The following is a 15,651-nucleotide window of genomic DNA, read 5'->3' as shown; positions in this document are numbered from 1 at the left end:
GGGGCGCTGGAGCCGCGCTGACGGCCTTGGCCAGGGAATTTCAATTTCGAATGAGGCTGAGGGAGGCGGTGGCACAGCGGCCAGACGGGGAAGTGAGATGCAGGAGGAGGAGGAGGAAGCCCGCCGAGGAGGTAGGAAAGCCCTACATGCGCCGCCGGCAAAGTTGGTGCCGGGACGGAGCAGCGCTAGATTTTTTTGGGGGCGGGCTTTGCTGTTGTCTCCGAGAGCGAGTGATGCGGCACTGGGGAGCCACCGCCTGCCGCTTCCCTTCCTCTCCTCGGCTGCATCCGGGAGGTGGGCGAGCAAGCGGGCGAAAGGGACGCGGAGTGAGCGTGAGGGGGAAGTAGGCGAAGCGCAACAGCCGCTCTCTTGATGGAGCCGGGTTTCTCTTCCCTCTTTCCCCGTTTTCTTCTTATAGACACTCAGGAGGGTGCCTGGCTTTTGCTCTGCCCCCCACCCCCGAGCCGCCCTTTGGCTTCTCAGTTCCGGCGGAGCTGATCCCCGGGGGGGGGGGGCGGCTGGGAGGGAGGCGGCGGCGGCGACGGCACGGATTCCTGCTCTTCCCGCTCTGCCGCCGCCTCCTCTCAGCCCCTCGTGATGTAGGGCTCCAGATGGAGTCGCCTCGCAGTTTGAGTAGGTGGGAGGGGAATTTTTTTGGGGGGGAGTTTTTCAAGCCTCCTCTGCCTGCAGTCCCGGTAGGGAGAGGCGGCGGCGAAGACGACAACAGCGCGGGTGGGGGGAAAGAGCAGCTCTGAGGCGAAGATGCACGTCCGCTGGGGCTGCCGCCGCCTTCCTCCTCGGGAAATCCGCTGCCCTCCCTCAGCGCGAGGGGAAGGGACTCTGGCGCTGAGGAGGGAGGATGCAAAAGCAAAGCAGGGAGTTGGCGCTGCACCGCATGTTCCTGCCCCTCTCCAAAGCATGGGGGGGTGCAAGGTGTGGCATCCTGCCTAGCGGGGTTTGGGTGTGCGCAGGGTGGGAGAGGGAAGCCCTCTTTCCATCTGCAGGTTTTTAATCCCAGCAGTGGCTTTCTCCTTCCTGCCGAAGGTTTAGTTGAGCCCCCCCCCCAAGCCGCCGATCCCCACCTTTTGTTCAAATTTCCCTCGTTTACATCCCCTCCCACACACGCGCCACGACGCAGGAATGTGATCCGCGTGGGGGAGGGAATGAGCTTACATTATTACAAAAAACAGTAATAATTGAATGCAGTGACAATAATTTATGATAATAAAGAGTGGACACATAGTCCTACAGACACAACCGGCCCTTTGAGGGTGACCAAACTGCTGATGCGGCCCTCGATGAATTTGAGTTTGACACCCCTGGTCTAGATTGAATGCTGACCAGCAAGCATAGCCCATCTGCTTCTGGGGTAACACAGGACAGAAGCCTCGCTACAGCTTTAGACATGCAATGTTGTGTGTAGATTTCTGTATGAATGAGGGGTGTGTGTGTGTCTGTGTGTGAGTGTGTGAGTGTGAGTGTGTGTAAAAGCATTCACCAACCTGCCCTCCAGATGTTTGAGGCTACAACTTCCGTCAGCCTCAGCCAACACAGTGTGGGAGATGGCAAATACTGAGAAAAAAAGAAAGAAAGAAAGAAAGAAAGAAAGAAAGAAAGAAAGAAAGAAAGAAAGAAAGAAAGAAAGAAAGAAAGAAAAGATAAGCCCTGTGGGATGAGGCCAAAGGCCCACCTAGTCCAGCATCCTGTTCTCACAGTAGCCAACCAGATGCCTGCAGGAAACCCGCAAGCAGGATTCGAACCCAAGAGCCCCATCTCCTCCTGTGGTTCCCAGCAACTCGGATTCAGCCACCTTGGCCATTAGCCATAAATAGCCCTCTCCTCCATGAAACTGGCCATCACTGCCTCCTGTGGGAGGGAGTTCCATAGTTTAACTCTGCTGTATGGAGAAGTCCACTCTTTTATCTGCCCTGCACAGGAGCAAAGTCCTAGGCCCCCCCCTAAAATATTTGAGCCAGGAGGGCCCTAAAATTGATGGGCACTGCCATTCAAATGGTGTGTCTTGTGATAGATTATGCAGGGCAGGGCGTACCTCCCCACCATCAATATTTTATTAGTTGGCATCCCTGCTGCCCTGAATCTTCCGACATTTGGCTCCATCGGAAATTCACAACTTGTAGCATTGCCAGTGTCCACCTGGTTTTTTGGTACAAACAGGTGTTTTAAGACACATTGACTAATCCGTAGGGAGTGACTTCTGAGAACGCAGTGTGCCTTTCTAACTGTGGGTGGTGGGCGACCCTGCTTAAGTACTGGTATTGATGGGGGGGTGGCTTCTACTCAGCTCTCCAGATGGTGGTCAGAGGCCCTGATCTTTGCCACAAAGTTCAGGGACAGCACAACGGCTGCTATCACTGGATACCTACCAGGGCTGTTCTGCCTCTCCCTTCCAAGTGACTTGGGGCATTCGGTTCAAAGGCACAAAATACAGTAAGGTGGGCGGCATTGAGAGGGGATGGGCTGCAGAGCTGTGAGCAGGTGTGTTCAGGTCCAGCAAGCGTTACCTGGAAAATCCAAAGGCAGGTGGGGCACAGGTAAGTTGCCTTACACAGAGTCAGACCAGTGGTCCAGACCTAAGATCCACCTCTCCACTCCGTGATGGTAACAATGCAGGCGATTGATCCTAAAACGGCGATTCACAGTGCAATCATATGTAGGGTTAATTTGAGCACGGCGGGTGGCGCTGTGAGCTAAACCACAGAGCCTAGGGCTTGCCGATCAGATGGTCGGCGGTTCGAATCCCCGTGACAGGGTGAGCTCCCGTTGCTCCGTCCCAGCTCCTGCCAACCTAGCAGTTCGAAAGCACGTCAAAAGTGCAAGTAGATAAATAGGTACCACTACAGCGGGAAGGTAAACGGCGTTTCCATGTGCTGCTCTGGTTCGCCAGAAGCGGCTTTGTCATGCTGGCCACATGACCCGGAAGCTGTACACCGGCTCCCTCGGTCAATAACGTGAGATGAGCGCCGAAACCCCAGAGTCGGTCATGACTGGACCTAATGGTCAGGGGTCCCTTTACCTTTACCTAATGAATGAAAACTGGCCCTGCAGTGTGGTAGGAGAAATAAAGCAGCATGTGGTTGGTCAGAAATACATATCTCATTTAAAAAATGGCTCATAGCTTTCCCCAGCCACATCGCACACTTGTGAGAATTGTTAAAATGAGCATCTCATCAGAACATGGCCTGATCTAGACATACAAGCAATGCTCCTTTGGTCCGGCCAGCCTAAGCTCCTGCAGAATTGTATGCACTTCAATCATGCAACCTCTTCCTCTATTCTTTGAAGAGTCCCAAACCCAGTAGTAATGTATGGAAGTGAGAGCTGGACCATAAAGAAGGCTGATCGCCGAAGAATGGATGCTTTTGAATTATGGTGCTGGAGGAGACTCTTGAGAGTCCCATGGACTGCAAGAAGATCAAACCTATCTATTCTGAAGGTAATCAGCCCTGAGTGCTCACTGGAAGGACAGATCGTGAAGCTGAGGCTCCAATACTTTGGCCACCTAATGAGAAGAGAAGAATCCTTGGAAAAGACCCTGATGTTGGGAAAGATTGAGGGCACAAGGAGAAGGGGACGACAGAGGACGAGATGGTTGGACAGTGTTCTCAAAGTTACCAACATGAGTCTGACCAAACTGCGGGAGGCAGTGAAAGACAAGAGCACCTGGCGTGCTCTGGTCCATGGGGTCACGAAGAGTCGGACATGACTAAACGACTAAACAACAACAAATCCTGCAAATTTTCCTCATAGGGGAGTAGCTTCAACCCCTTGACGATTTTGGCTGCCCTTCTCTGAAAAATGGCATTATATTATCAACAGATTTATGTTCAATTCCTTCCCTAATGATCCCTAGCATGGAAGTTGCCTATTTCAACGTCTTCACTGAGCAATCCACTACAGCTCCTATCCTATCTTCTGCAATGTTTAACTCCAACTCCTATTGGCGCTGCTTGGCTTCTTCAATGCAGCACATGGTTCAGCTATGGAACTCACTCCTGCAGGAGGTAGCGATATGGCCACTAACTTTAGCTGAGATTCCTGCATTGCAGGGGGTTGGACTAGATGACCAACTCTACAATTCTGTGATTCTGGGCGGATGTTGTGGCTTCAATACCAAGCCAGCTTTTTCCTTGGCTTACCGGTAACATCTTGCTCAAAGAAGAACTCCGGCGGACTCAAAAACCTCCTTGCTTTTATTTTGGTGACTCTTGACCGGTCCTATTCAAGTGGCTTGGGAATTTTTTTCAGAACAAAAATGGTGTTTTGCTCCTTAGCCATGATTGCAAATATAATCAACGCCCTCCTCCGATTAGCCTTATTTCAAGAAAGCACTGCACTCCAGCGGCTGTGAACTACAGTTCCCATAATCCCCGATCAATACTGATGCTGGCTGGGGCTGATGGGAGCTGGAGTCTTTGGGGTGCCAAGGGTTCCCTGTCTCAGCCGGCTCTTGGTCGCCTGGAAAATGCACTGCAATGTAGCCAACTTAGCCAATGAATGCACTTAAGTTATTTGTTTGGTCGTACAGAAATGGAGGCAGTGAGAGATTTTACTTTCTTGGGCTCCTTGATCACTGCAGATGGTGACAGCAGTCACGAAATTAAAAGACGCCTGCTTCTTGGGAGAAAAGCAATGACAAACCTAGACAGCATCTTAAAAAGCAGAGACATCACCGTGTCTACAAAGGTCCGTATAGTTAAAGCTATGGTTTTCCCAGTAGTGATGTATGGAAGTGAGAGCTGGACCATAAAGAAGGCTGATCGCTGAAGAATGGATGCTTTTGAATTATGGTGCTGGAGGAGACTTCTTGGACTGCAAGAAGATCAAACCTATCCATTCTGAAGGAAATCAGCCCAGAGTGCTCACTGGAAGGACAGATCGTGAAGCTGAGGCTCCAATACTTTGACCACCTCATGAGAAGAGAAGACTCCCTGGCAAAGACCCTGATTCTGGGAAAGATTGAGGGCACTAGGAGAAGGGGACAACAGAGGACGAGATGGTGGGACAGTGTTCTCGAAGCTATGAACATGAGTTTGACCAAACTGCAGGAGGCAGTGGAAGACAGGAGTGCCTGGCGTGCTCTGGTCCATGGGGTCACGAGGAGTCGGACACGACTAAACGACTAAACAACAACAACAGCAAGATGATTTCATAGCTGCCAAGTTCTTCCTTTTTTAAAGGGAAATTCCCTTATGCTGAATAGGATTCCTCGTGAGAAAAGGGAAAACTTGGCAGCTATGGATTTCAATCGACCATTTGTCCCAAAGCCCTGATGTTTAAGCATGCTTTTTGGGGGGGGCGTGTTGTGACTCAAGAGTGCAACAATCCCATGCAGCAACAAGACCCCCTTTTGCAAAACCGGGCTTGCAACACCCGCGCGCAACTACGCATAGGATCGGTGGGTGGGGCTTCATGGCAGCATTATTGACAACCCCTCCCCCTCGCAGGGAAAAAGGGGCGGAGCGTCCGTTATATCCGTTGCGGCTCCGCCCACTCGTTCCATTTCCCCAGCTCCGTCCGGGAGCAGCCACAAAGCCAGGCGGTGAGTGGGAGGGGCCGCAATTTGGAGGAGGGGCCTGCGGGGCAGGGGGAGGGGCCAGCCCTGAGCGTCGGGGGCAAACTTGGAAACGGGTTTTGGTGGAGACGAGCACGTGGAGCGCAGCTGTGAGGGCAGAGGGAAGGGCGATTTGTTTGTTGTTTTTACTCACTGAGTGGGCATCCCGCAGAGAGTGGGGAAGAAAAGCAAAATGCGCCCTCCTAAGCCTGTGAGTTCGATACAGCGAGAAGGGTTTCTGGAGGGATCATTCGTTTCAGCAAAACCCACGGAGGAGGGATCAAAGTGAAAAGAGAGCAAGTTCCAGTAAGAAAAGATATCCAAAGAGGGGAGGCTTTAAAATAATAATAATAATAATCCTCAGTAACATCCACTGAGCGTAAATCCAAGGAGGAGAGGCATTTATATTTTTTTAATCCATTAAGAAGTGATCCAAACGGGCCAGGCATTTAACCTCGGTGAGCAAGTTCTAGGGAGGACAGATGGAAAGGAGTGCAGGTTTTTTAAAACCCAGTGAGTAGCACCCAAAGCTTGAAGGTTAGCTGTCTTCTTACTCAGCGAATGGGATCCAGTTGGGAAGGATCCAATCAAGACTCATGCTTCCCCGCCCCCTTTCTAAGGATGGGATCTAGTGTAGGAAGGATCGGCGCTTAAGCAGGCCATTTTAACAAACTCATTGAGAAGAGGATTTATTCGGGATGGCTCAGTGTGTGTACCTGAGAAGACTACAAATTAACCAGGAGGCGGCTTGAATATGAACAGTTCCCCCAAGGCTCCGCCACTCTAGGCAGAAAACTCAGGTATCTTGGCTTCTAGGTGCTCCCAACCCCTCCCCTAAACCCCAGCAGCACACACACACCCCTTCCTTCTTTGTAAGTATTAAGGCTTATTCTGTTACCCCTGCAGAGGAACTTAGGAAGCTGCCTTATGCTAAAGTCGGGCCATTGGGTCTGCCTAGCTTATTACTGTCAACACTGGCAGGCAGCAGCACCCCCAGGATTTCGGGGAAGGGGTCTCTCTCAGCCCCACCTGGAGATGCTTCTGGGACCTGAATCTGGAACGTTCTTGTAGCTCTGGGAGAGCACAGTTGGTAGAGCATGAGTCTCTTAATCTCAGGGTTATGGGTTTGAGCCCCATGTTGGGTGAAAGGCCCTGGACTCGTTGACCCTTGTCCCTTCAAACGCTACCATTTTATGACTCTGCATGCAGAGCAGATACTGTACCCCTGAGCCGATGGCCCTTCCCCCAAAAGAAAAGGATCTAGGAAGAGATGCAGTTCTCAGCCAACCGCCTGGACGCCATTCTCATCTTTTGAGATGGCAGGTTGACAGCTCTGCCCCCTTTTAACTGGCCCCGATCCTGTGCTTTTTAAGCATCTGTCTGAAGCGCAGACACTTAGGAAGTGGAGCTTCTCGGGGGAGAAAGCGCACATGGCAAGATCCCGTTAAAAGCACAGGAATCTGCACTGTGCATTCAGAGCGCCACTGAGCCACTTTAAATGGCCCCGCAAAGGGTCCTAGCGACCGCCATTTGTTAAGGGTGTTGACTGTTGCTGTGAGTCCCTCATCCCCCTCAGAGAGTGGTTCACCTCATCCCAGGTAATTTGGGGAATCATAGCTGCTTTCAAACAGGAAATGATCAATGCACGGAGAACGCTACCATTGGTTACTGGTCACATGGCTGCATTCTACTTCCAACTGTCAGGGCTATTACGCCTCTGAATACCAGTTGCTGGCAATGGCAAACTGGCCCGTGGCAGCGGATTGTCGGCTGCGGGAGCAGGGTGCTGGGCTGTCCACATGTCCTGCACTCAGGCTGGGAGTGGCTGCCGGCACCATATAACACCGGTCCTGTGAGATCTACATTGGCTCCCAGTACGTTTCCGAGCACAATTCAAAGTGTTGGTGTTGACCTTTAAAACCCTAAATGGCCTCGGCCCAGTATACCTGAAGGAGCTTCTCCACCCCCATCGTTCAGCCTGAGGTCCAGTACCGAGGGCCTTCTGGCGGTTCCCTCGTTGTGAAAAGCCAAGTTGCAGGGAACCAGGCAGAGGGCCTTCTCAGTAGTGGCGCCCGCCCTGTGGACACCCTTCCATCAGATGTCAAGGAAATAAGCAGCTATCCTATTTTTAAAAGACATCTGAAGGCAGGCTTGTTTAGGGAAGTTTTTAAATTTAATGCTGTATTGTTTTAATATTTGATTAGGAACTGCCCAGAGTGGCTGGGGAGACTCAGCCAGATGGGCGGGGTACAAACAATAAATTATTATTATTATTATCAGGCAAAATTGGGGCATGCTCCATGAACCTGCCCATGTGTCTCTTGCATCACCTCCCCTAGCCACTACCTCCTCTTCCTCCTCACACTGGACTTTTTCTTTTTTATTCATAGGATGACTGTATATAATGGGCAATGTCCAATCAGAAGCCACACAAGAATCAGAGACTGCCAAAGACGGGGAGGAGAAAGCCAACCCGGACAGGAGCAAGCCAGACCGGGGTCCGAGTGGCGCTAAGCATGAATTGGGGAGCCGCCCCCCGGGTCTCCAGGCCCCTGAGCAGAAAGCTACCAGTCAGCTGCTGAGCACCGAGCCAGGGGGAGGGGACAGGCCGGCAGGGGCTGCTGCTGCGGAGATGGGGAAGAATCATTCCAAGAAATCCAAGCTGAAGCTCTCCTCCATGTGGGCGCAAAATACAGCCAGTGGTGGGATAAAGGAGGCCAGCCTCTGCGACAAGGACCCAGGGGCGGAGAAGCGGGGGCTGGCTTGCCTGAGCAGGGCTGACCTCCAGAGCAGGCCGAGCTCGGCGCCTGCCCCACCAGAGGACCCCAAGGGGCTGAAAGCGTCTCTGAGGCCTCCCCCAGCGCTGCCCTCTGAGCCCAGGGACTTGGGCGCTAAACGAGCACTGGCAAAGGGGAAGGGCAAGCCGGAGAATGTTCCTCAGGCCAGGGGCATGGGGGGCCTCCTGCTGCAGCCCGAGAAGCTGGTGGAGCTGGGCCCAGCGGCTGAGGCGCCCCCGGACGTGGCGGAAATGGAGGTCTGCTGGACCCAGCACATCAAAGCTAGCGCCAAGGAGCATTTTGAAAACAAGGGGCGGGTGCTGGAGTCGGCGCCCTCGGCCAAGAAGCAGGCAGCGGGCCCGGCCCACGGCACTGAACCTCTGAGGGGGGCTGAGGATGTGGCGGCGGCTGTGGCGGCAGGGCCTTGGCCTCTAAATGAGAAAAGTGCCAGCCGTTCAGCTGTGTCTGGCTGTGTGGCTCCACCTGGAGGGAAGAAGGCTCTTCTGTCGTGGGGGTCTGGGCAGAAGGAGAAAGAGAGTCCCGGACAGCGGGACAGCGCCCCTGGGAGCGACGGAGACTCCCGGGTCCTGGCCCTTGCCTCCCAGTTGCCTGCGGATTGCTCAGAGACACCGGGCAGCCCCGGGGAGAAGCCCCAAGGCTCAGGGAGCGATGCAAAGGCCGGGGCAAAGGGCGAGGCCCTGGGAGCAGAAGGGGTCAACTCGGAGACCATGCAGGAGCTGCTGGAGAAAGGCCTCAACTTCCTGTACAAAGTGACCATCCAGCCGGGGCAGTGGCCGCCCAGTATCAAGGCGGTCAAGCAGAAAGCGGGCGTGATTTCCTCCGGCATCTCCTATGCCGACGTCCTCAAGCAGTGCCCTCAGAAGAAGGCGCCCACTGGCGCTGCCCCGGCACTGCCGAAAGCCCTGCACCACCTCACTGCGGCGGGCAAGAAGCTGCCGTCCTTCAAAGGGCTGGAGAGGACCAACCCCGAGGACTTCTCTTCGCTCAGCCAGCTATTCCTGGAGCACTTCAGGAATGTCACCCCAAAAGAGCCCGCTGCCCTCCACGCCCCCAGCCAGCAAGTGGTCACCTTCTTTGAGGAGCTGTCCACCGGCAACACCAAGCGGGCAGAGTGGCAAAGGCCCCGGCCGCCCACTCCGTACCCCCAGCGCCGCAAAGGGCAGGGCCGGAAACTGCCCAAGTTTGGAACGGCCGTGTCCCAGGTCGTCGCCTTCCTAGGGAGCGAGCCCAAGTGTGATTGGTTTGTGCACGACGACAGCCAGGTGTCTCTGGATGAGGCTGCTGCGGGAGCTGAAGACGGGGGCAAGGACTGCGCCGACCCACCCAGCCCTGGCGAGAAAGGGGCCGAAGCAATGGGCTCTCCTCAGCCCGTTGTGGCTCTCTTGGCGGAGCACGAAGCAGCCGGGGAGGCTGATGAGGCTTCCCAGAGGTCGCGGAGAAGGCCGCAGGGCCTGGAAGGGGTCGCCAAGGAAACGGGCCCAGCAAAGCCACCAGCGTGTAATGCTCCTCGGGGCGGCCATTCTCCGCTGGCCGTTCCTCCGTTCCCCCAAAAGGAAGAACAGCCCCCAGCATCCCTGCTAGGCCCGAGGCCGTGTTCTCCCGGGGAAGTGCTGGAGGCGCCCAGTCCAGCCGCCTCTGCCCGGTGCGCACCCGTGAGACTGATTCCCGACCAGAAGGTGCCGGCTGCGGCCCAGGCAAGGCCCAAGATCCGGAAGCAAGGCCCCTCCGCTGCAAAGTCCAAAGAGAAACTCAAAACTTCAGGGCAGCCGAAAGTGAAAGCACCCAAGGGGAAGGGGCAGAAGCAGTGGCCCCGAGGCTACGGGATGAGCTCCCTGAGGTTAGAGGGTGTCCCCCTCTTCCCGCCTTTTGAAAACGTCGCCAGGCCGTTCTATTTTGGCGAGCCTTTGGTGAGTCTCGTGGATTTGGCTGCTCTTTGTTTGATTCATTGACGGCTGCTACCCACTCTCTTCATTTCTTCTTGTTGTTAATGATCTGTTATGCTTTTTTACATCCTTTCCAACCTGCTTTCGTAACAAGCAAGGCCTTGGGTATCTTTGAGGCATTGGTCTCAACTGGTGGGTCTGGTCCAAGGTGGCTCACAATGGGAGCACGACCACCATGCATATATACGGTAAAAGGTTAAGAAATGCGTCCCCAGAGGCATGTTTGGGTTCAAAATGGGTCCTGGGTCTGAAAAGGTTAAGGATGCCTGCCCAGGGGTGTGATATATCTGGGTTGCCCCAGCCACTCTGGGCAACTCTCCCCCCCCCAATAAAAACACAGCGAGACATCAAACATTAAAAGCTTCCCTAAGCAGATGCCTTCAGATGCCTTCTAAAAGTCAGATACAGTAGTTGTTTATTTCCTTGACATCTGACGGGAGGGCGTTCCAGAGGCGGGTGCCACCACCGAGAAGGCCCTCTGCCTGGTTCCCTGTAACTTTGCTTCTCGCAATGAGGGAACCGCCAGAAGGCCCTTGGAGCTGGACCTCAGTGTCTGGGCAGAATGATGGGGGTGGAGACACTCCTTCAGGTATACAGGGTCCGGCAGGGGTCCTTGTTAGGTTTGTGAGGCATCTTTTCTCAAACCACACCCACCTGCCCCACACCGAACATCATGTGACATTGCATGTGGGGCAGATAAAGGCATGGATGAGATCAGGAACCCCTTAGCAGAATGGGGCTGGCTGTAGGTGCTGATCTGTTGTTGGGCACTGGGAGGGAGCAGGGGGTTCCCTCACAGCGCCAGTCAGCTGATCGGCGGGGTGAGGAGCTGCCTTGAAAGCAATGTGTTCATTGCCGCTGCCAGTGCATGTTCAAAGAAGCTGGTTCTTGGTACCGATCAGCTGATGGGCACTAAGAAGAGCCTTGTTGAAGATATCACTTGACCTCATAATGATGTCAGGTAAGGTTGCCAGCCCTCCGGGTCTGACCTGAGGTCTCCAGGTTTTCCTGGCCTCCTCCGGGGAGGAGGCAGGCAGAGGGCTTGAATCTCCAGGTGGGTGAGAGTTTATTTAATAATAAAGAAGAATCATTAAGAAGACTGTGCATGTAGCTTGCGAGCTTCAGCCCAGCTTCAAATTACAGCAGACACTCTGTGGTGGGGTCTGACCTCCTCCACTCTCCCAATTAACCTCCATCTCCAGGGCTGGCCTGCCTGACATCACCAGGGCCCTTTCCCCATGACATCACCAGGTCTCAAATCTGGGCTGTGAAATGTCAGGGTCTGGAATGCTCCTGACCTGTGCTTTTAATGCCATCGACCATGGTCTCCTGGAGTGGCTGTCTGAGTTGGGGGTGGGTGGCACCACTTTGTGGTGGATCTTGTCCTACTTGGATGGTCGTTTCCAGAGGATAGTATTTGGGGAATGCGCTTTGGCCCCATGGAGCCTTCAATGTGGGGCTCCTCGGGGTCCCATTTTATCCCCTACATGCTGTCTAACCTCTACACCAGGCATCCCCAAACTGCGGCCCTCCAGATGTTTTGGCCTACCACTCCCATGATCCCTAGCTAACAGGACCAGTGGTCAGGGATGATGGGAATTGTAGTCCAAAACATCTGGAGGGCCAAAGTTTGGGGGTGCCTGCTCTACATGAAACCGCAAAGCTGGATTATCTGGGTATTTGGAGTGCGTTGTCAGCAATATGCTGAAGACACACAGCTCTGCTTTACATCTGCAGGTTTGGTAGTGGATGTGCTGGACCGTTGTCTTGCCTTGACAATGGCCTGGATGAGAGCCAGCAAAGTGAAGCTCAATCCAGATAAGGCTGAGGCTCTGTTATTGGGCAGTTCCATAGACCGGATGGCTGGGAGGTTGCCTGCTCTTGATGGGGTTCCACTTCCTCTGAAGGAGCCGCTATGTAGCTTGGAGCATACTTCTGGATCCTTTGTTGTCTCGCTTGAGGCTCAGGTGGCCTTGGTGGCGCTGAGTGCCTTCCCTCAGCTTCAGCTGGTGGCCCAGCTGCACCCCTATCTGGACAGGGATAGCCCGGCGTCTGTCATCTATGTTCTGGTAACCTCTGGGTAAGATTACTACAACATGTTATATGTAGGGCTGCCTCTGAAGATGGTTCGGAAACTTCAGCTGGTGCAGAATTCAGCGGCCAGGTTGCTCACTGGGATAAGACAGTTTGAGCACATTACACCGATCCTGGCCCGACTGCACTGGCTGCCGATTAGTTTCCGGTCCCAATTCAAAGTGCTGTTTTTGACCTCTCAAGCCTTAAACAGTTCAGGACCACAAGACCTCAATGACCACCTCCCCCCATATGAAACTACCTGGACCCTGAGCCCCTTCTCCATGAGGGGCCTGGAGAGTGACAACATGAGAAAGGGCCTTTTCTGTGGTGGCTCCCCACTTTTGGGGAATGCTCTTCGTTACATATCTTTAGGTGCCAGGTGAAAAGGTTCTTCTTCAGCCAGGCCTTGGGCTGATTGATACCCTATTGCCTTTTAACTGTGCCTGTTGGAATGGGGTTTATTGATTTGCTTGCTTGCTTTTTGTGTACTTTTGTTTTCATGTTGTATTTTTTATGTTGTAAACCAACCTGTGATCTTCAGATGAAGAGTGGTATACAAATGTAAATCATCACCATCATCATCAAAACTGGACTTTCCAGTAAGCTGTTTTGAGCATAGGAAATATGATGTGGAAACGTTTTAAGCAAATAAAATCACTGTTATGTCCAGGAAACGCCCCCTCCTCTGGAGAAACCCGCCAGCATTGCTGAGGATGCAGCTTCCCCCCCGACTGGTCCAGACCCTGGCGGAGAGGCGAACGGATCCCCCCCACACCACCACTGGCCGGCTTTCCAGGTGGCAGAATCATGTTCCAGGAAGTGCTACTGCAAACACCAGGAGCAGAGGAAACTGCCCCAGAACGTCGTAACTTGGTGAGCAAGCTGAAGCCTCGAGTGCAAATCCTGAGCAGCTGGTCACAAAATGAACTTAGGGGCGGGGGGAGTTGTTATTATTACTACTAGTATTATTATTAGCATTAGCATTTGTACCCTATGTCTTTATCCCCAAAGGCTCCCAGAGTGGCTTCCATACAGCCAATTAAAACAAGATACTCCCTGCCCCACAGGCTTACAATAAAAATAAAAAATAAAAAAACAAGAAGGAGAAAGGGACAGGGAGAGAAGAGTGGGTGGAAATCCAACTCAGGCACCAATTCTTAAAGAGGCACGTGCATGCTGCAAATGCTCTTAACTGTTGTGGCTACTCCTGAAGTATCTTGGGAACTGTAATTTGAGGAGGGTGCTAAGAATTGTTGGATTCCCTCACAGGTGTCCCCCCCCCGCCCCTCCAAAGACTACAGTTCCCATGATTCCCTGGGAAGTCAGAATGACCCAAACCAGCTTTTTAAGTGTTTGGTGTAGCTATGCCTGGAGCATAATAATAATAATAATTTATTATTTATTATTTATACTCCACCCATCTGGCTGGGTTTCCCCAGCCACTCTGGGCAGCTTCCAGCAGAATATTAAAATACAATGATTCATCAAATATTAAAAGCTTCCCTAAACAGGGCTGCTTTCAGATGCCTTCTAAAAGTCCAATAGTTGTTTATTTCATTGACATCTGATGGGAGGGCGTTCCACAGGGCAGGTGCCACTACCGAGAAGGCCCTCTGCCTTGTTCCCTATAACTTCGCTTCTTGCAGTGAGGGAACCGCTAGTAGGCCCTCGGAGCTGGACCTCAGTGTCTAGGCTGAATGATGGAGGTGGAGATGCTCCTTCAGGTATACTGGGCCGGGGCCATTTAGGGAATGGCAAGAGAGCCGAGAGCGATAAGCTGTGTGCTAAAAAGGCCAGTTGTCTCCCGACCCAGATTATCCTGTGGTCCGAACTAGCATGCCACACCCAGAACTCTGTTTCTCAAAGGCAGAGACTAGCTGTGTTGGCTGCACCTGATGGGAACTGAATATCCTAAGTACTAAAGGTTTTTACTCTCATATGTAAATTTCTTGTTGTTTAGTCGTGTCGGACTCTAATCCATTGAGACTCATCCTGGGCATTCTTTAACCAGCTGTCCTTTTGCAGTTGCATTTCAATGAAGCCATTGTAAAAGGCCTAACTCTGCAAAGCTCCACCCTGCTCACCTATGCTTCTGCTCCCCCCCCCCGTTTTACAGGCTCAATCCTTCCACCAACCACCTGACCGAACCACCCTGGGTCGCCACCGCCATGCTGGCTGTCTCGCTTGTTGCCGGGACCAAGTTCTGCCTGGACTCTTACGAACAGCAGCACATTGCCAATGAGGACTGAACCCCCTTCCCCCAGGCTTCTGCAAAAAATAAACCCTGTACATCACACCAGGTTGGCCTGTGGCTTCGTTTCGTGCGGCGGGGGTCCCTGCAGTCTGCCGGAACTTCTCCTTGAGAACTGAAATTGGAATCAAATGGGTTTCCAGTTCTGCAGATGGGTTTGGAAATGGGCCATTTTAGAGCTCTGGGGATTGCCGGGTAGATGGCACGTGTGCATACGAGCCTAGCAGAGGCAGTGAAATTCATATGGCTGGCATACAACAGAGACCAGAAAGGATGGGGATCTGTCCATTACTGTGCCCAGGCAAGAGGATGACAAGTCCCTATGAACCACCTCTGGAACTCCATGGGCTGCCAGTCCTGTGGATTCTGTTGGTTCTCTTGGAACTGTTACCAGCTGCAGGGAGTTCTGGGCCAATTATGATAAGTACCAGAGGTGGCGCCACCTTCCAGGTGGTGTTGTGACTCCCAACTCCCCTGCCCATTGGTCCTGGTGGCTGGGGCTTTTAGGAGCTGGAGGTCAACAAAATTTGGAGGGTCTCCCACTCCTCATATATGTCAACAATCTGGTCAGTGTGGATGTCTCAAGATGGGCTGTCCTAACTTTTTGATAACAGTGTGGGTGGCTTGGGTGCTGAGGGATTCACTTCTACATCGAAGGTTGCACCCAGGGCAGGTCAAAAGCACAAGCTTTTCTGATGGTCCACACAGCTAATGCTGGCAGGCCACACCTGGTAAGGCAGGCTATAAAGCAGTGTTTCCCCAACTTGGGTCTCCAGCTGCTTTTGGACTACAATTCCCATCATTCCTGATCACTGGTCCTGATAGTTAGGGATGATGGGAGTTGTAGTCCAAAAACAGCTGGAGACCCAAGTTGGGGAAACACTGCTATAAAGTGAGAACAACCCAACAGGTGTTGTCTTTTGCTTTTTTTTTTTGCTATCCAGCCTCTTTTGCCTCTACAGAGCCTGTGGAAACGTGATTACTGAGGACCTGCACCAACACACCAGCCAG

General features: G+C 53.0%; 1 protein-coding gene across 1 annotated transcript; it reads left to right on the top strand.

Annotated features, from left to right (window-relative positions):
- Nucleotides 1-7,976: 7,976 nt before the first annotated feature.
- Nucleotides 7,977-14,732, top strand: GGN (gametogenetin). Its single transcript, XM_035120326.2, has 3 exons — nucleotides 7,977-10,277; nucleotides 13,060-13,262; nucleotides 14,506-14,732. The coding sequence occupies exons 1-3, from the start codon at nucleotides 7,977-7,979 to the stop codon at nucleotides 14,636-14,638; spliced, it is 2,637 nt and encodes an 878-aa protein (XP_034976217.1). The 3' UTR covers nucleotides 14,639-14,732.
- Nucleotides 14,733-15,651: the final 919 nt, after the last annotated feature.

This window comes from Zootoca vivipara, chromosome 6 (genome assembly GCF_963506605.1).
Source record: "Zootoca vivipara chromosome 6, rZooViv1.1, whole genome shotgun sequence".
NCBI lineage: Eukaryota > Metazoa > Chordata > Lepidosauria > Squamata > Lacertidae > Zootoca > Zootoca vivipara.
This window is presented reverse-complemented; position numbering and strand designations above follow the sequence as displayed.